Below are 21,785 nucleotides of genomic sequence, written 5' to 3' on the forward strand. Positions count from 1 at the left end.
ACTAGAAAAAACATTAACAGGTCCTCCATCCATGACACTGACAGTTTTAATCTGAACAACTCTTAAAGCTGAGTGGATGGTTAAATGCATGATGGGCTAGTATAAAATAAAAAAAAAATAGCATCTTTCCAGCATTAAGGTAATAACAGTACTGTTTTTTAATCATCTTGTTGCAGTTATAAATTTAACTGATAAATGAATGATAAAGAACTATATTAAAACTTGTTTTGTAAAATTTCTACGTCATTTGAATATTGATTTAAAAATCGGTTTAAATCATAAATAAGATTTTTTTTTTCAAAAAAAAAAAAAATGGGATTTTTTTTTTTTTTAGGCCATATGATATTACCCTACTTCAAAAGCAAGTAAAGAAGGTTCCCTTTAAAATTACTTTAGTTGTCAATTACTAAAGCTTTTTTTATACATCGTGTGAATGTTGTTGATTATAATGAGAGAACTTGAGTTTAATCGTGAGGACGTTTTATTAATTCTTTAGAGTTTCAAAGATTTAATCGTGCAGGTTTAATTTTATTCGTTTCTTGTTTTAGGCAAATTAGGCCTAAATAATGGGAATAATCCGTGACTGAAGCAGTCAAATGTAACACATCAGTGAGGCAAAACTGACGTCTATTTGCGAAAATGTGCTTTGATGCGCTTGTTTGATAACTTGTGGTTAAAGCGCCACTCAGCGGTCAAAAGCTGCAAATGCACTTTATACCGCCGCCGCCGCGGTACCCGTGGTGGTAAAAGAGGCGTTTTCGATGTCTACTTAGTGTAGCTAGCAATATGTCGCAGAGCTCATTTCGTAATTTTTTTTAGCAAAAAACCTTGGCTTGATGGACAGCCAGACACAAGGCCTAACGTTACACCTGATGAGGATGTTTCTCCCTCCCCGGGCCCAACATCAACAGACAGTGTTGCCAGATTGGAAATGTCCAAGTATCGTACCTGAAGTTCAAAATTATCATATTTGCAAGAAGAATATTACATTTTACAATTAACTACATTTTGACACAACCTGCAAATTACCACTAGGAGTATGGTTGGACGGAAGCAGTGCGACAAAAATACTATCCCATAATTTTGCACAGTAATCTTACAATAAATGTGGCACACCCAGATTTTCATATGCACACCCAGTCTCTCTCTTCTGGCTACGCTACTGCCTCATAATCAAGATCTCCGACTTGTCGTTTGACCTCAAATGGTCCCTGCCACTTAACCAATAATTTAGAGCTCAACGTTGGGAGTAATACAAGTACTTTCTCTCCCGGTGCAAATTTGCGTAATCTAGTTCCCCTGTTACACAGCTGACTCTGGCGGTCCTGGGCTTGTAACAAATTATTCATTGATAGCCGCCCCAACGTGTGGAGTTTTGTTCTCAAGTCCAGCACATACTGAATTTCGTTTTTGCCCTGAGAAGGTCCCTCCTCCCAAGTTTCTCTCAGTACATCCAGCACCCCTCGGGGCTGGCGTCCATAGAGAAGCTCAAAGGGGGAAAACCCTGTGGAGGTACTTGTGGGACCTCTCGCACAGCGAATAACAAGGGTTCTAGCCACCTATCCCATTACTTGGCATCGTCTTGAACAAATTTACGCATCATGGATTTAAGTGTGCGATTAAACAGTTCGCACACTTAACTATGACTAATGCAAGCGATGTCCCCATGCAGATCATTCTAATGGCCCGATGAGGTCCATACCAATTCTCTCAAAGGGGACCTGCATTAAGGGAAGAGGGTGCAAAGGCGCTTTTGGGGCAGCCGGTGGGTTCACCAACTGACATTCTGGACAAGACGCGCACCACCTGCGCACGTTGTCGTGAATGCCCGGCCAAAAGAAACGAGGCGATTCAGTGTTGCTGCCTGTCCCAAATGGCCAGAGGAAATAAAACCGTAAACGCAGGCCAATTCGTTCCTAAAATTATCAGATGCCGGAAGTGGGGCCTAACCACCACCTCCACACTATACTTTTGTCCCCAGAATTGAATAACAATTGGGACCACTGGATACTCCACCACATCCCCGTGTACGCACCGCACCTTAACCACGCGGCTTGTATCCAATGCTCCCTGTTGAATCAGGCTTTGATGGATTGAGGTTTGGTTACATCCTGAATCCACCAAGGCCGGATATGTACCCTCCTTGATACTCACAGGTATTTGGTACTCGCCAGCCTGACCGGGGGTTGTTTGTGGGACATCCGGGACCCGGATCATCGTCCCCACCTCCATCACTGGACACCTGTCCATGAAATGCTCCGGGTCCCCGCAACGCCCCGCCACCCCAGTGGCAGGGAGTGGATTGGAGAATTGGCGCGAAAAGAGCGGAGAAACCGAAGCGCTGTCCCCTCCGGCAGCCCTGGGCAGGGCCCTTAGATTCGCGTAATGCCCATGGTCAATCCCGCCCCACCCCACGACACGAGGAGTGCCAGTTGGACAGGACCTAGGGAAAGGGACATGTCGAGAGAGAGAAGGGGAGGAGAAAGAGGGGGAGAGAGAGAGAGAGAGATGTTAAGTGTTCGCCGACCCCTGGGCACGCCACCATGTGGTCCTCTGCTAGATGGATGGTCGAGTCCAGTGAAGTGGGACGGTGGCACTGGACCCACTCGGTTGTTTTCTTTGGTAGCTGATCGATGAGTTGCTCCAGCACCACGAGGTCGATGATGTGTTCCACGTTACTCCCCTCGGCCAGTAGCCACTTGCGGCAGGAGTCCCAGAGCTGCCGGGCCATCGCGAAGGGCCGACCGTATTCCCCCAGGTCTGCCACCGGTAGCTGTTGTGTGGCCACCTGGGACTCGCCGAGAGCAGGGGGATCAGACGGACTGGCCATTGGTCGTGGGGCCAGCCACACACTTCCGCTGATTTTTCAAACAGTTCTAGGAATACTTCTGGGTCTTCTTGTGGTCCCATCTTGTGGAGGGGTAAGTGAGCGGGAACCACCTCGGTGCGAACCTCCCGGTCGATCCAGCTCTGGAACCTCTCGCGGTCCCCCTGCTGGGCTTGAAGGATTGCGTGGAATCACCGCTCCTGATCTGTTCTCAAGTCCAGCAGGGCCTGGTGTTGCTCCTGATGTAGGGCCGCGAGGGATGAAATAACGTCCGCAAATGGCGTTGAGGAGGGACTCTGCATAGCGGCGGCACTCCTTCTTCCTTTCCCGGGTTTCGGCACCAGTGTAGTAAGTTTGTGAGAGGAAAGGAAGAGGACAAAGGGGTCGGCTGGACGGCTGACAAATTTATTAACTCAAATTTAAACTCAAACTTTATAAACACCAATGGTGACTTTTACTCTGACATCAACACAGACACGATCACCCAACACTTCTGGGTTACTCGTTCCAGTTCCATTTCCGGTTCGCGTCAGCTGTCCATCTCTCTCTCGACTGCTTCTGTTTCTCCTGGCGTTTTATATTCTCTCCGCGCCAATTACTGAAACAAGAGACAGGTGTTGATAGCTTTTGCCCAAACCACTCGTTTCCTGATTCTCTCTCCCACTGCAGACTTCGCTAAACCACGCCCCCCTGCCACATAAGGATTCACATGTTCAATATAACATACACTTCCGGCTCACGTATACACGTGCACACATGTACATACGTACACACGTATTACATATCACAACATCCCCCCTGTTTAACATAAGGGTGTAAACACTTCAGATAGCCAATACAACAACAATATTGCTTTTTTTTCCCAATAGGTTGCACTTTAGAACTATAATGAACTATAACAATCTGTTTGATGACTACGCGTGAAAAATACACATTTAGTCCGTATTTGTTATTCTTTTTAGTGTTTGACTATTACTTCAGCGTTACACAAAGTCTTTGTATTGGGCTGGCTTGATAATGACCCGTCCAGACCTTGAGCATGTTGTTCTTGTCTCAGTACCTGTATTGTCTGTTTTTGTATCAAGAGGTTGTGTGATTATGCTCTCCACTGGATTATTGTGGCTTTGTTCAACCTCATCTTTTTGGGGTGTTTCAGCAAACTGTATCTTTTTCTGGATTTTCTTTGTGTGTGTTACATTTCACGGAGTTGGTTCCTAGTACATCTGACTGTGTTTCCATTTGGTGTATGGATCAGGTAACTTCTCGGCTCCTTGCATCTTTCCACAATAGTTCCTGTGTGCCATGTTTTCCTCTCCTTGTCTAGCACTCTTACACTCTGTCCACGAAACAATGGTGTTAAGTCCCTACCACTACATTGGTCATGGTGTGTTTTCATCCTTGTAATCCTTTTTTCCAGGTGCTGTCTGTGTTCCAGTTTACCTGGATCTGCATAACTTGGTAGGAGTGTGGTGATTGGTCTGCCGAGGAGTAATTCTGCAGGGGATGGTAAATCACCGTCAATAGGTGTTGCTCGCACCTGCATCAGAGCCACTTGTACATCTCCTTTGTGTTGTATTGTTTTTTTGATGATTGATTTGATGTGTCTCACGTCTTTCAATAAATCCATTGCTTTCTGGATAGTGTGTTGAACTTGTGATATGTTTTATTCCCCAATCAGTTATGAATTTCCTGAAAGGTTGTCCCATGTACTGCGGTCCGTTATCTGTCATTATTTCATCTGGTCGACCAAATAAAGACACGTAACATTACATTTTTTGTGCAACTACTTGGCTACTTACTGGTATGGGAATTTCATCAACTAATGGATACTTAGAATCTCTGTCCACGGTAAGTAGTTACTGATTTTCCATGGATCTCGAACAGATCTGATGCCAGGTATTGCCATGACTTTGTGGGAGTTTTGTGTGGAATGAGAGGTTCTTTTGGTTGTGCATCTTGGTGTTCTGCACAGGTACTGCAAGATCTGCATATTTTTTCAATGTCTGTGTTTATCTTTGTCCAATATACACTTTATCTAGCCAACCTGCGTGTTTTTTCGATACCTTGGTTGGCTGCATGGAGTTGAGTCAGAATGTCACTGGTACTGGATTCTGGAATAAGCACTTGTCTGCCCTTAAATATAACTCCAGCTTTTATGGCGAGTTCATCTCGAAAAGGCCAATAGCTGCGTAGGTCTTTTGGAAAGTCTTGAATTGTGTCTGGCCATCCCTGATGGATGATTTCTTTTAGCGCACTGAGCTTGGGGCCTTTTGCAGTCTACATTCTAAGACTCTCCAGTTTGTTTGGTGAGAAGTTTACAATTGCAACAGTATGATGCTCAGGGTCTTCAAATTCGGTATCCAGCCCATCAATTCATTCATCGAGTTTAGTGTCTTCATTGTTTTCAGGGTTTGGCAGGCGGCTGAGAGTGTCAGCTAAAATCATTTGCCGTTAATCCTTCATCTCCAATTCCTCTACATATTTTTTTGTTTTTTTTCCGCATCCCTTATTTCTTCATCTTCCAGGTCCAGATTCATTTTTTGTTTAAATAAAGACATCGCTTAACTCAGATTGGGGTCAGACCAGTTCATCATTGGTAGATGTGCCGCCATTTTTGCACATGTGCACATGACTGCCCACTTCAATGAAAGAAATTCCAGCTGATGAAGGGGGTACCTTTTTTCTGCTGGTCTCAATTTCCTGCTAGCGGAAGCTACTGGCTGCAATCCTTCAAGGTGCTCTTGATATAACACAGGCCCAAGGCCCGTCAAGCTAGCATCCACATGGAGGATATATGGCTTACTGGGATCTACAAAAGCTAAAACAGGAGCATGTGTTAAGCAATGAATTTTCTGTTGAAAAGCGGATGTGCAGGATTCATCCCATCTATCTCCAAAGGGCTCTGATTCCTTGAAATAGGTCATGCTCTTTTCTTTTCCTACCTTCTTTCCTTGTTGTGTCGGCGCATAGCCCTTAGTGAGCTCAGTCAATGGCCTAACAATGGAAGAGTAAATAGCAATGAACAGATGATGGTAGCCACATAGTCCTAGGAAGGATCGCAGAGATTTCAGATCTGATGGTTGGGGCCACAGCCTCAATTTTGTCAGGATCTGTTGCTATCCCATCATTAGATACTATGTGTCTGACATACTTCACTCGGTTCTGACAAAAATGACATTTGTCAATGGACACCTTTAATCCAGCCTCCTCCAGATGATCCAGTACTTCCAATGAGCCTCTCCTCATGCTCCTCCAGGGTTCTTCCAAAGATGATTAAATCAACGAGATCCACCAAGACTCTAAGTAGGCTCATGTCCCGACAACTCTCTCCATTAATCTCTGAAACGTTGCCGGCGCTCCAGTGACCCCTTGTGGCATCCTCTCGAATTGAAAAAATCCCAATGGGCAGATAAAAGCAGAGAACAGAAAACTACTGACTACCTGCTAAACAGTCCAGTGCATCGTCAATTCTGGGTGTCATGTATTGGTCAGGAACAGTTCTTGCGTTCAGGGTTTGATAATCAATGCACATACGGACTGCTCAATTTTTTTTTTAGCAATCACGATTGGTGATGCATATGGGCTGGGAGACTCTTTAATAGTACCAACAGTTAAGAGGTCTTGGAGATGTTTCCTCACATCGTCTATATCGGCGGGACGCCTGGAGCACTCTCGAAAGGGTTTTAAATCTGAGAGAAGCGAGAATACTTTGGTTCTTTTGCTCAACTTTTGTTGCAGTCTCTCCCTCCATTCTGCTGGAATGGGTGAATCCCCAAAATTGAACAGTTTTGGATCAATCCTCTCATCCACGATTACACTGACGGAAGAAGGGCTAACCAGATCTGCTAAGTACAAATGGCCAAGGACAGTCCCTACCGGAATGGTAAATTCTTTCATTGATTCACTTGGCACTATTATGGTTTGTACTAACACTTGTGGGATTAAAAATGTATAAAATGTTAAATCTAGGTTCCAATATAATAGTAGACATTTTGGGGTAATAAAGCTGACATACAAGAAGCTCAAATCAGGAAAATCAAGTGTCTGAGACATTAACCTTTTGTCTTTGTGATCTTCCTTGCCATGTGGCTTTTTAAGCTCAAGGTACAGCTGTTTTGTCTCTATGATAATGTTAAGATATCAGTGATACTGTCAGGCACCTCTGTATTTAAATGACACTGTTATGCTGACAAGATCAAAGATGGGAAAAAGGCCAGTATCAGGCCGACCCCTGTATTGCATTTGCATGCTTTGTTTAGGTTGACTCCACCTCTGTTTATCCCACCCCCTTAAAATGTATAAAAACTACAATGTCTTGAGGACAAGTTAGACTTTTGATGACTGCAGCGCCACGCAGAGCGTTCTCAATAAAGAATCCTGCTGAAGATTACCCAAGAGTCTCCTGGTCTTTGTTTCTGAGTTCCCAACAGTTTTTGGTGCGACGTGACCCGGATAGAGCTTCTTACCTGAATCCAGATTGAAACTGCAACCTCGATGATCAGACTTCATTCCAGACTGAATCTTTCTGTACAACCAATGGTTGGTGAGTGTACCTCTATCCAAAAGAACCTTTAAGACCAGAACAAATTTTTTATCCTCTGTGCCGTCAGAGAAGAGTTAACAGACAGCTGTAGGGTTTGGTTAACTAAGTTACCCTCTAAAAAGGATATTTTAGAGATGAAAGTGATCCTCTGTTTAGGCAGGGAAGATTAGCATCACATGATAACATTTTGCTACCCTCTGTAGACAGCTGTAGGGTTTGGTTAACTAAGTTACCCTCTAAAAAGGATATTTTAGAGATGAAAGTGATCCTCTGTTTAGGCAGGGAAGATTAGCATCACATGATAACATTTTGCTACCCTCTGTGTCTGACAGGGAAGTTTAGCATAAAGTGCTAATAGTTTGTGTTTTTATCCTCTGCTTGCCAGGGAAGTGTTAAAAGTGTCCTCTTGTGTCAGAAAGACTTTGTATGGTTTGGTTAACTAAGTTACCCTCTAAAAATTATGTTTTAGAGATAAAAATAATCCTCTGTTTAGGCAGGGAAGATTAGCATCACATGCTAATATTTCGCTACCCTCTGTGTCTAACAGGGAAGTTTAGCATAAAGTGCTAATAGTTTGTGTTTTTATCCTCTGCTTGCCAGGGAAGTGTTAGAAAGACATTACAAAATGTTGAGAAGGAATCCTAAGCTGATTCCAACAACTAAGAAAGGTGGACTAGCTACTCCTTCATGGACAGACATTGGGTTCAAATCTTTGTTAGGACAGCACATCGATTCAATAGTGACCGAGTCAGTCAGATTGGATTTGATAAAGAAATTTTGTATTGATCCAGAAAAAGTATGGTCAATTGAAGAATGTAAAAAGGTACTAGGATCATGTATTCGCAAAAACAATGCGAAAGGCATTATCTGCTGCCACAGAGAATTTGGTTTAGCGCTAGCTACGCAACATTCTCAGCATACCTCAGAACTAGAGGAACAGAACAAAGAGCTCAGTGCTAGGGTATCCTCTTTGACTAAAAAATGTAACCGCAACAAAGCTGCAGCAAAAACTGATGTAGAAGAAGTTAGTCAGACTGATAACAATTATCCTGACTTACAATCTTTCTTTGAAACAGATGTAGCCATCCAGTCAGTAACTGATGTGCCTGTAGATTCTGTAGACAGTTTAGCTACTTGGGAAAGAAACTCTGATGTCAAAGCCAGAGTAAAGATTGCAGCAGCATCTTTTCAGGTCAAAACCGAGAACCGACAGAAATGTAAAAGTCCAACAAAGATGAATGATCCTTTGTAAATAAAACTACAGGAAGCTGACTGTCACTTCCTTTCATTGAGAGAACATTAAGTACACTCACAGCCTTCAAAGCTATACTAAAGCACACTCTAGTCACTCCTATTCTTTTTGGGTTATGATGTCTTGTTATGACTGATATTTCATTAGAGGATGGAGATGTCACCCAGTTAAGTTCGCACAACAGCTACAGGGACAGACTAGGACACTCACAGACCAGTGAGGAGCCCAGGGAAGAACCGAAGTGCAACAGGCCTCGGGGGCCAACCCTGTGGTGAAGACTTCCTCATAGGTTTCCCCTATCCATAGTTTTATCCCCACCTCACTGGTCCATAGGTGTCAAATTAATAAAAACTAGTTTGAGAAAAACGCTATACGATCACCAGACTTAAAACCACTATACGATCAACAGAAGTCTAAAAATGTCTATGCATGAATACTGCTGGTCTGCTGTTTCTTTGTTTTCTTGTGTTGCAGGTATGCGTGCATGAGAAGTCATTTCCATATGTGACACCCTGGTGTAAAGCACCACTTCAGACATCCATGAACAAGCTTCATGAGGACCAAGAGTCATCTAAGTGAATCTACATGCGAAATGGACTGCAGAAAACAGACTTCACAGCTATTCGGACGCCAAGGACTTCAAGACTTTCACTCTTATGCTACATGATTTTTTCTGTGTCATCATGTAGTTTGTACAACATGTTACCATCCATGCCATATGTGTCAACAGTTATGGTTCTAAAAATGCACCTAAGTAAATCTAGTATAAGACAAAGAATAAGTTAAACATGCCTGTAACCTTTTCAAGTTACATGACTGAAGATGGGGCTTATGTTAAGAAACATAGGCCATAGAATGGACTTATGAAAGTTTAAATTTGTATTATGCGAGAGTTATAAGAACTCTCAATGGGAGGACTGTGGGATTACAAATTTATAAAATGTTAAATCTAGGTTCCAATATAATAGTACACATTTTTGGGTAATAAAGCTGACATACAAGAAGCTCAAATCAGGAAAATCAAGTGTCTGAGACATTAACCTTTTGTCTTTGTGATCTTCCTTGCCATGTGGCTTTTTAAGCTCAAGGTACAGCTGTGCCTTTTGTCTCTATGATAATGTTAAGATATCAGTGATACTGTCAGGCACCTCTGTATTTAAATGGCACTGTTATGCTGACATGATCAAAGATGGGAAAAAGGCCAGTATCACGCTGACCCCTGTATTGCATTTGCATGCTTTGTTTAGGTTGACTCCACCTCTGTGTGTCCCACCCCCTTAAAATGTATAAAAACTACAATGTCTTAAGGACAAGTTAGACTGAGTCTCCTGGTCTTTGTTTCTGAGTTCCCAACACACTCCAGCCGGAAGTGTAGTCACAGAAGATTCATCTATCATCAGTACTGTTTTCTCAGGAGGCTCTGTCATTTCCACCATACATTTTGCACACCACTCACCTCTGGGCGAGAGATTTAGGGGTTCTGGATCCGGCAACTTTACACATCCAATCGCATCATCCAGATCAAAAGGTATAATAAGGGTCGAACAAAATGGAATATTCTTCTCTAAGGTAGGCTCAATTTTAATTCCCAAGTTACATGCAATATCTGTCCCTGTTGACTCTTTACATAATTGGGCCAAACGGTTGAATATACTGCTGTTAGTGAACTAACAGCACTCTTTTTCACTGAACAGGAGGTATTATTCTTTTCCGTTTCTGAGGGCATTTCTTTTTGTCTGCATTTCATTTTTCTGTTTGACCGAATCAATTTTTGACATCGTGGGGGAATATTCCCTTCCTCTCAACAGTTGTAGCAAAAATACTCTTCGAGGTCACTGCACTGCTTCCTTGGACTTACCAGTGGTTTCTTTGGAGTACTGGCCTTCAGAGTGAGAGCAAAAACCCCATCTTGGTGACAGGTTTTCCCTGTGACTTTCCGTTGTAGGCTCTTCACTTGCTGCTTAAGGAAAGCAATTTCTCCTTCCTGTTGAATGTCACTGGCATTTGTTTTAAGACTGGAGGTGGATTTATGCTCTACCACTGGCTGCGACTGAGTTACCATAGTGGCAAACTGGGACTTTAATTCTTTAATCTCAGCTTTCAGAGTTTGACTCTCTTTATGCTTACCATCCGTTTCCACACTTGTACTGATTTTTTGTACCCTTGCGCTCAATTTAGAATGAGAAGCCTCATATTCTTCTTCAGCCCGGATTTCGCTTAACAGTTTAAGAAAATTAGGTTTTGTCTTTCTCTCTCAAAGTCTCAAATGAAGCAACATCATGTCAGCACCAACAGCACCTCTCAGCAATTGCTCAACACATACTCGATCTCGGATGTCAGCCGGTATGCCACCCCTCATAACCACTTTGGGTAGGGCAGGTTCCAGTCTCCATAAAAAATCTGAAATTTTTTCTCCTTCTTACTGCTGCAACAAATGTAAAGCGAAATACAAGTCATCACCTGCCTCGGCAGATCCAAATGCTCGCTCGAGGGCACCCAAGTACTCCTCTGGAGTGACATCAGTGTCAGAATCACGCACAGCTTTGACAATTTCTAATGCTGGGCCTCTTAAACTCTCAATGAGCCTCCTTTTCTTTTCTTTGACGGGACACTCGCTTTCTTGCACCATCAAACATGCTTCAATCTGTGCTACATCCAAATCTTCAGGTACAATAACCATTAACGCATGATCTTCATCCAATGACTCTCCCCTGCACCAGCCCCTAAGCTCTTCTGTAAACTGCTGCATTTTGAGTTTTTTTTTTCTTTTTTTTTTTTTACTGATAAAGTAAAATAATATCAGATAAACTATAAGGTCCCAGCGTTGCCTCCATTTTTATGTAGCGCCCTCCTCCCCCGATTTAAGCGGGAGGGGCCCTGGGCTAGTTTATTGTTAGATCTCTCTAAGTAGCCTCTGAATATTATTAACTTTATTTCAATAAACCCTTAGGTCAATATTGGTGTGCTTATTAACGGACTAAAATAACCACAGAATCTTATAACTAAAATAGTATCTCTAGTAGTAGTTTACTCAAAATTCAAATAGCAATTGGAAATAAAATAAAAGTGAAACTTTCAAAGTTTTTCAATAAAAGGTTCTTTCCACCTTCCATCCCCTCACGTTCAAACAACATTACCAACTTTAGATCAGTTCACTTATGGACAACCGTCATAGAATGGTATTTTTAACAAGCTAGCGCTCCGACGCGTTCTCTATTCCAGTTCTAGTCATCACCTCTCCTTTCTGGATGACGTTTTTTCTCTCCTCCCACCCCCATCAGCATTTAACCAATCCCCGCTCTTAACAACGGTAATCTTCCTTTTCCATCACAATAATATTATATGAGGAAACCAATACACATACAATACATATTAATAAAATATTAGAAAATAATATAAAGGAAATATTACTAAATCAAATTAATAAACTTCAACTGGGCTTCACACATTTTCGTTCTCTTAAACTCATTCTTCCCTAACTTTCTATCTTCCTGCACTTGTATGAATGTGTGAGTGTGTGTGCTTATGTGTTAAGATTAGTTTATATGTCTTCTATTTATCTAATAAAGCCTTATTCATATTGAAAAGAGAAGTATCTTGTGTTTTGTGCTTACAAGTTAATTTCTTAAACTGCCAAACTTGTTACTGTGCTAATTGATAGTGTTTTCACCATACTTTGGATATTAATATCCAGCACAGATTTTATGTTAAACGGCTCGTTCAGTGAATCGCAGGGCATCTCCGTGATCAGCCATGAAACAGTGATTCTGTTCAAATTCCCTTTAAAATCTTAAATGATTCCCTTTGAGCTAAATTGACCTGTTTCCCTAGCATTATTGTGGTAGAGAATGCGGGAAGTTTAATCTAAATTGTGAGCATCAACCAATTTATTTAATATTTTCTTTTGTTGCGGATGAAAGATCAAAAGTTGAGTCGAGACGTGTGTGTTAGATCTGTGACGTAAGCAGCGCACACCCGCTTAAATGAATGAACATTGAGGAGACCGTAACTTGAGTCCACCTCTCCATTGTTAACAGCAGTAAGTGAACTTAAAGGTGCCATATGCAAAAATTGAGGTAAAAATATCCAAAAAATTACCTACATGCATTAAAAGAATGAGAAGAAATAAGGGCGATGATGTCATTTAAAAAATGTCAAGTTATAGTGCTGCAGAGATATCAACCTTAATTAGCATTAGCATTACTAGCCCCGGCCCGACAGGTGTCGTACTACCAGTTTCGGCCATGGGAGGTGGTATGCGGGCAACATAACCACCAGTCAACCTGCAATACACGAATAACTCGTACGGCTTGTGGGCGTGCCTGAACCTAATGTCAATCGTGTGGAAAGTACAGCCCACTACTTCATTTCAGTTCAGGGAAGAGAGCGGAAGAATGATTGAAGCCCTTGGCAAGAGACCACCATCCGCTACAGGGAAACAACCGCCCTCGGAATCATAAATCAAATCCGATAAGAAAAGGAGCCGAACCAGAGTAAACATCGGCACTGCTTTTAATCGCTGGAGACAACTGATGGACCTGAAAGAAATGAGGTTCGACTTGCAACATTTCTTTTGGATTGGTAAGTAAGATGCTGTTAGTATTTCGCTAGAAGTTTGTTTTATATGTTTGTGTATTTGACATATTATATATATGTCGTGCTAATGTTAGCGATGGTTAACCGTAGCTGCGTTTGATAATTAGTTAGCTATAACTTAACATTACCCATTTGTTTATATGATAACTAACCTGCTCTGTCTAGTCTGTTGGTCTCCGTGTCCTCTTTGCTTCGTGGTTTTTCTGTGCGTGAGAAAATTGATGTGTGGCGTGAAAGCGTGTGAAAAGAGTCAATTGCGTGTGTCTCACGGTGAATGCTTGAGAGTTGGCACATCAGTTCCCAAGCAGAATAAAGGACAGGTTGATTATTGCTGTTTAGCTTTTGTATTAATCTATGATGTGTCCCTGTTTGCGTACAGGGACATAAAAAATAAATTAAAAGTGATACGTGGACCAAGGTGTCTGAGATTGTTCATTTTAAGTAAAGGATCCTAATATTTCGTCCACAACAATATTTAATGAGGTTAACTTATAACTCCTTGTGGTTAGTCTGCACGAGATCAACAAGCTTGTTTGCTTTGCGGCCACTTTAAATACAAAATAAGCATTCGATCTACGTTAGAGCGTCTGAGTGCTCACAAATCTTTCTGCAGCGTCGTGAGCAGAGCGGCAAGAGCGATTTTTGACCCTCTAGACGCCGGCGGTGTGAACGCACAGTTAGGCTTCGGCTATGGCTGTAGTGTTGTTGTGAAAGTAGGGGCGGAGCATAGAGAATATGCCATTTCTCGTTTGTTACTCTAGAGTAGACCAATTCACTTTATTGAGGCATACTGCCCTCATCTGGTATGGAATGTGGAGTATGACTTGATTTTTTTTTGCCAAACATTACTGATGTCACCTTTAACCCTCTGGAGTCGATTAACGTGTATACGCGTTGTGTGTCATTTTCTCCCGATAACCCCCAAAAGAACTGAAATTACACTTTCAGTTTTAATCCTACAGATAAGAGCAATACATCAGTCGAATCTGTAAAGTGTCTACTTTTTTTGTATACAGACATAATAACAACAAAATTGTGTACACTTATAAAATAAAGATAACAATGTGTTCGAGTTGGAAGGGCTGGAAGGGATGTTGCAAATATCTGTCTGTGAAATGAGGTATCATGTATGTCAGCCACAGGCAAACCATGTGTCAATATTAAAACAATGGAAAAAACCGAATGCCTGAAACTGAAACTAATTTATTAAAGGTGACCAAGGAGCACCAAAGGTTTAAATAAATGTTGAACATTTGACTCAAGTGTGGGAAGTGGATTCCTAGATTAATAGTATCACAAGTTATTTAAATTCATTAGTTTTATCAGGTGCCATCCAAATTGTATTAATTATTATTTACTTATTTATTTTTTGTGGGTTATATGTTATGCTCAACCTGACAAATCACAGCAAAATTAAAGGACAGACAAATTAGATTTTTCTTTGTAATGCACCAATACCATGTTTATGGCTGTGTGGCTGCAGAAATATATAGATAGAAATGCTAATTAATCAATGCATTTATTCAGCCGCCGGCCAACAAAGAAACTCAAAAACTTTTTTTTTTTTTTTTCTGGGATAGGCTCCAACATCTCAGCAGTCCTACAAGCAGTTTGAAAAATTAATGGATGGGTTAATGTTCCACAGTGGATAAAGGAGTATTTGTATTCCTGAGGCTGCTCCGTATACCACTTCTGGCATGCCAACAGCATCCAAAAGTAGGACAATAAGAGATGTGTGAATGGGAATTCAAATATCCACATTATAAAAGTGATTTTCATGGGTTAAGTAAATGGCAACATAATTCATTGTAATTTATTTTGTTGCAGATGAATTGACAGTTCATGACCTATACATAACTTCTCTTTGCAGGTTCCTCAAAGAATGCTGAATGCCCTCTGATAGAATTTATATTAATTATATGGCTATTTTTTGACCTGGTGCAGACTGACTCTGTCTTCTGACAAAATATGTTCTATGAATATATTATAAATATTGATTCTACACATGCTAACCCAGATTGTGTGTTGTAAACTGAATTAAGCAAACAAAGAAAGTATAATGTGCACATCCAAAATCTTTAGGCAGGTGCTCGATCACATAGAGCCCTTTACTGTAAATAAACACAAATTGGCACACTGCCACTACTGCTCTCAATAGCAAAGTTAAAATTTTTGAGAGCAGTAGTGGTAGTTGTTTACCGACACTGAATTAAAGCAACAAGGAGATAATGGCATGGTTCCAAATTACTTGGTATTATTTGCAATGGCACAATTAATAACACCAGCATACAAAAAAAGTGTTAAAAGTTCAAACCTCTTTCCCCAAATAGGCTGTCCACTATAGAATTCAATAGTTTGTCAATCTTTTCAAAATGTTTCTGAAAAACAAGAGCAGAAAAACAAAAGTGAGGTTTTCACTTGAAGAGTCAAATTACAAGGTATGCTTTCTTCAAGAAAAATGATACCATGTGAATGCAGACAGATCAATAAACATTACACAACTACAAGCCACCTGCTCAGAATTGAGTATTATGGTACAATGGTACTAGATTGTGTGCACTGGCATGAGTTATGCATGTAGCCTATGCAGATTTTAAAAGTCAGCTGAACAAATAAAACATTATAAATTTGATAATGGAAAGCTTATTTTTATTAGGTCAAATTCTTTAACCCAAATGCCTAAGCAAAAGTTTTTTTTTTTCCTCCAATAAACAAATGTGATTTTGAATGCATTCTCTCATGGTGCTTTCCCACGGCTCACTTGACAAAGTTTGCGTTTCCGCTTTAGAGTGGGTGGGATTATTCACATGTCATTATAGTTGCTGCCTCTACTGCCATGACTCCTAAAAAAAAAACTTTTTCATTCCACGTCGCCCCATCAAGCTCTCGCTGGATCTGCTTCTCCGCTATCAATGAGAGGAACATCTGTACTTCCAGAACAGACAACAAAACATTTTGGATGTTAAAAAAGGTGCGCTCCTTTAAAACGGTTGCATTTGATCCTCCGCTGGCTGTGCTAATTTAAATCTGCTGGTACTTTTGTTATTTGTGTCGCAAGTTCAGTGATGCTGGTAGTGACGATGAGGTGTCAAGTAACGAAGTACAAATACTTTGTTACGTTACTTAAGTAGAAATTTTGGGTATCTATACTTTTGCTTGAGTAATTATTTTTATTATTATTATTATTTTAACTTTTTACTTCTACTCCTTACATTTTCACGCAAGTATCTGTACTTTCTACTCCTTACATTTTAAAAATAGGTCCGTTACTGCCATTTCATTTTCATTTAATAAAAAAAAAAAAAAAAAAAAACCTATCCAGATAAATCACGCCATCCGGATGAAGTGAATTGGATTGTGATTGGATGAGAAGTATAAACATATACCATTCCGACACCGTATTGGTTTGTACGTGATCCATCAGGGCAATACAGAATCAGCGTCAGAAAACAGGCAGTTTTCAACAAACAGTCACCTGCACATGACACAAATATCACATCACACTACTGCAAGTGTAACCCCTCTCACCCAGGTCCTCTCTGACGGTCCGAGCAATCAAAAGCAAGATCGCGTAAATTGTTAATACCGGCTATTGTAATATCAGCATCAGGTAAGATTACTCGCGTTCATTTATGTACTCAGTTACATAATATTTTAATTACATTTAATAAAAAAAAAAGGAAAACAAGTTAAACTAAAGGAACCACACATTAACATGGTTTTGTTATAATAGCCATTTAGTATTTATTGTGTAATAATACTAAGGCAATCATTCTGAATGAATGCAATGCACGCATACAGAGCGTGTGATCTCTGTGACGCCCAGATGCACAAATCAGACCCTCCCACCTCTGTAATAAACATGGAGATTTTAGTCCCGTCCGAATTGGTACATGAAGATCACAGACATCAGGTGGTAAGAATCCAAACTCAAACGTAGTTTAGAAAACTCGTCCCGTCCGAATAGTGCTATAGCCAGAGTTGGGTTCGTTTATCAAAAAATATATATTTCTTAAAAGTAGGGTTGGGTATGGAACCGGTATGCACCGAACCGAATAAGGACGCAGATTTCGGTGCCTCATGCCTGAGTGATCGATTGAAATGTTTGTCCTGGTTCTCCGAAATATACACAAGAGGCAGGGGCGTCTGAGTCGGTCCCCTTCAATTTCATCCGGTCTCATCTCCGTCTTTCAGTGTGCTCTTCAATCCGCGGACCGCGAGCGGAGCAGCGCGAGTGTACTTAAACAGAAACAGGGTGTGTGCTTATCGATATATTGTTAGAATATCTGTATCTGTGCGGTTCTTTGTCATAAATACAGTTTACGAATGTCACGGGAGCAGTCGATTTCCCATCTACTGTAAAGTTTTTGCTGTTCACCGCTCATCACACCACTGTTTCCTCCAGCGACAATCTAGCCCTTAACACTAACATTCTTAAATTGTACTTATTTAAATATACTTAATTTAATCATACATACTTTATACATACACTACTGTGCGAAGGTCTTAGTCACGTTAGTATTTTCACCAAAAACAATGGTGTTCAGCCAGTTATTTATATATTTTGCTGAAGTGTGTCAGTAGAAAATATCAGTTTACATTTCCAAACATTCATTTTACCGTTGTCAGACTGCTGGTGCATTCAAAATCGCACTAGATTATTATTAAAATTAATGGCAAACTTATATTTCCTTCTGATACACTACAACAAAAGATGGGTGAAAATACTAATGTGCCTAAGACTTGCACAGTACTGTACTTTACAAAGTTGCTACTTTATAAAGAATGAGCATACAGTAATTCACAGGACTGATTAAAGACAGTGACAGACAGCACTCATTTTAACTAAATATCAGAGAGATTGACAGAGATACAGTAGAAACATCATGTGTTGTTTTGTATTAAATAATGACCCAGATTGTGAAATACATTTATTAGCCTTAGAGTAAGGGAATCACAACTTGGGAAATGAGAGCATCCAAGGTGAAAGCTTTAGATTTATTTTAAATATTTGTAATGTTCTTTAATGTTATCCGTAGTTTTTTTGGGGGGGCTTTTTTTTTTTTTAAGTATCGAACCGGACCCTACTTAAAAGTTATTATTTCTCACTGGCTCATTTACCAAATGGGTGCTTTCTCTTCTTCCTCCGCAAATTAAGCTACTGTAGGTAGTTCGGTAGCGAGACGTTTGAATAAACTAGCGTTTGCGGTTGACAACGCGATTGACAGTGTTTGTGATAAGTAGGCTATACCAATTTTTTAACTCATTAACCCCTGAACACTGGACATATCAGATGTACTGTATGTAGTGAATACAGAAAGGTATTAATTAAGAAGGTATCAGTATTATGAGTTAATTTTTAATTTTAATTTTTTGATTAATCACTTAGATTAATCATTCATTTTGACAGCACTAATGTTTATTGTAAATAGACAGCCATACAAGGGTAATTGTTACTAAGCCTGCACCAATGTTCTTGTCTATTGCCCTCGCAGATTCCTGCAGCTAAGCTTGGATGTACATTTATATTCCATTAAAGGTTATTGATGACATGCCTCTGAAGTTTGACTTTTTGCACCATTACAATACTTACAGGCAACTAGTCATCATATCTCTAGTCCTTTAATGTATTTGCATTGTACTAAAGTGCATTCATTTTAAATGGGCATATATGCGGCTGAAACAGGTAACCTAGTCCATCCCAAATTTTTCAACATGAACATTTTAATATAACATTATAGTCATTATGGCCTATGGCCTTTTTTTTTTTTTTTTTTTTTTGAGAAGGTGGGGTAGTGCACAATAGGCCCCTTTGGCGTGGCCTAAGGTTTTGTTCTTAATGTGTTTTTTTTTCCTTACATTACTTTTACTTTTATACTTTAGTAGTTTTGAAACCAGTACTTTTACACCTTTACTTGAGTAAAAAGCTTGAGTTTATACTTCAACTACAAAATTATTTTTAAACCCTAGTATCTATACTTCTACTTGAGTAATGAATGTGAATACTTTTGACACCAGTGCGATTCTCTCACTTAGGGCAATACAGAATCAGCGTCAGAAAACAGGCAGTTTTCAACACACAGTCAATCAGTCCAATCGACAGCCAAAACAAAGGGAAAATTCCATAATCTAATTCCATAAAATAATGACCCCAACACTGAGAATTCAGTGCCACTGTCGGAGTAAGTAAGGTTTCCATGACTTCGAAACATCATGGTGGAAGTCCAGGAAAAACGGCAAAGGCCTACGGAGCTGGTGTACGACTGGTCAGGAAACGGTCGTCCAGCTTCGATGAAGTTTGGGCCTCAACCTTCTCAACCTCCCAGTCCAGCCCCGGTTTGTCCAACACGTGGGAAACCACGTTCAACAGCTCACTGTAGGAGGAGGAAGCAAACTTCTTCTGTCCACTAGGAGGGAGAGAGCCACATGCATCAGCCATGATGTCCTCAGACTCCGAGGCCGCGGTGGATAAAACATCATCATCATATGGCCCACAACTGAAAGAGATAGCATCGTATGGCCTCTGGGGTGGGCCGTAAATCCTTGTTTGCAAAAACTATGAGTTCCACGAAGGTTCTGCTCAGTTCCTGCACTCGAGTCAAGGACAGTGAGCGACGTGGAAAAAACTCCAGTGCAGCGCTGTCCTCGTAGTCCATGTTGCACATGTCTCCACAAGGCATCGCCTCGTGCGGTGCCTCGGCAGCCGCAGAAACGATAGGCTTGGACGCGGGGGCGACCTTAGAAAATACTTCTACTTTACTTTAAGTACTTTTTACAGTACTTTAAGCTGCAGGCTATCACAATGGGGGCAAGAAAGGCCACTGAGCGCTGCCTGTGCGTGATGTAAGCCCAAGCACACTACGCACCTTTCATGAGTGTCACCCCCCATGATGGTACACGGCTCATTACACTTCCGAAAACTCATCGCGTCCGCGAAGAGGAGTTAACACTGCTCAAAGAAATAACCTCTGAGAATGCGAGATGATTTACTTAGGGCACAGATGATTCGCTTTCCTGTAGGAAATTAAATCTGATCGAAATAGCGCACTGCACCCAGGTATACTATGTGTACGCATGCGTGGGCAGTGCCAAACACAATTTTGTCAATATTATTGGTGGGATAGTACAGGGCTTAAGACATTCGTCACACTGAAAGGTGTTCCCATACGGTGACATCACCGCAGCATTGAAGTGACCTATGAAAGAGAACCTGGCTTCCTCAGAAGAGTATGAACAGTTAAAGTGTATAAAATTAAACTCAAATGCCACAGAATGAGCAATGAGAAGTGTTCATAGCTGTATAACTTACATATGAAGTAACAAGGGGTATAGAAATTACATTAAAAAATACAAGTGCACTTTTTTTTTTTTTTTTTTTTTTTGGATAATACCGATCAATTTAGATGTTAATAAACACATAAAACATCATAAAGCAAAATTCTTAGTTTAGCTGACAAAATATTTTTACAGCATAAATTTACAGAGTTTTACTACATTGGTGTTCTAGTCAGTACATATTTTGAATAAAGCTAAATCATAGATAGACGAAACATAAATGCATAGGCTACAATGCTTGCTTGCATTACAAACGTAGAGAAACAAAATAAGTGTTTTAAGTTTGGATAGGATTTAGTACTAGAAGTACTAGATGCACTCAGCATCCACCGGAATTCCAATGCTCTCGTCAATGAGAAAATGCCACAAAAAAATATTACAAGTGAACACGGCGGTCCTTACCATATCTACTGGTTCCATAAAACAATATGGGACATCTGGAAACTGTAAACCGATCGAGGCCACTCGCTCCTCTGTTGTGGAATGAATGCGAACGAATGCGCGTCCGATCACGAAAGCGCTGGAGAGTGACGCAAAGTGGTGCGGTGATCCTAAAAGTGTAATGGAAGTGAGGATGACCAATAGGGGCTCATGTTTGACTGTTACGATGGCATAGACTATAAGATCACGGGTTCACAGTCTGAACCAAGGAAACCCTGCGGGGGCCCACGTGGATTTCAGAAAAGAACACGAACATCTCGAAAAGATTTTCCAAGCGGTAGTTTACATTGTGATTTGATAAATATAATGAAAGAAAACGATTTGAATGTTTCATGACTTGTATGCACTAGCGTTTGTATTAATTATCTCGCCTCTAGCTTTCTATAGGTTCTTCTTCGTTTCCCTCAAGTAGCCTAATGGATAATCACGTCCTCACTATGTTCACAACTCTTCTGTAAAACCCCGTTGTGTATCTGTGAATACACCACTTATCCGTGAAAACACATTTGCATATGTAAAACTCAGTAAATTCTGTCAGGTGCAGCTAAAATTTACACAGGCAAATATCCCTGCAATAACTCCAGTACTGAGAATAGGGATTTACATGTATGCATAGTCTGAAACACAAATATAAATGTATCCTTCCAAAGGGCAGTGTTTGAGAATGACCTGTATGTCTTTATGAAATCTTTGTAAATTTGGCTTTTTTCTGAAGAACACCATGTACATGTACAAGCCTAGCTATTATCACTAGAAAGTACTTAGTAATCTGTCTCTTAATGATGATCTCA

The 21,785-nt window shown here is 40.6% G+C and overlaps 1 protein-coding gene across 1 annotated transcript in view; it reads right to left on the reverse strand.

Annotated features, from left to right (window-relative positions):
- Window positions 1-21,523, reverse strand: part of elovl2 (ELOVL fatty acid elongase 2) — a 92,828-nt gene extending 71,305 nt beyond the window's left edge. Inside the window, exons 1-2 of the mRNA XM_026265249.1 lie at window positions 20,956-21,523; window positions 15,533-15,596 (exon numbers count right to left, since the gene is read on the reverse strand). Coding sequence (XP_026121034.1) covers window positions 15,533-15,596; window positions 20,956-20,973 — 82 coding nt within the window. The 5' untranslated portion in view covers window positions 20,974-21,523. The remainder of the gene's footprint in view (window positions 1-15,532; window positions 15,597-20,955) is intronic.
- Window positions 21,524-21,785: the final 262 nt, after the last annotated feature.

The sequence above is a fragment of the Carassius auratus genome, unplaced genomic scaffold (genome assembly GCF_003368295.1).
Source record: "Carassius auratus strain Wakin unplaced genomic scaffold, ASM336829v1 scaf_tig00217313, whole genome shotgun sequence".
NCBI lineage: Eukaryota > Metazoa > Chordata > Actinopteri > Cypriniformes > Cyprinidae > Carassius > Carassius auratus.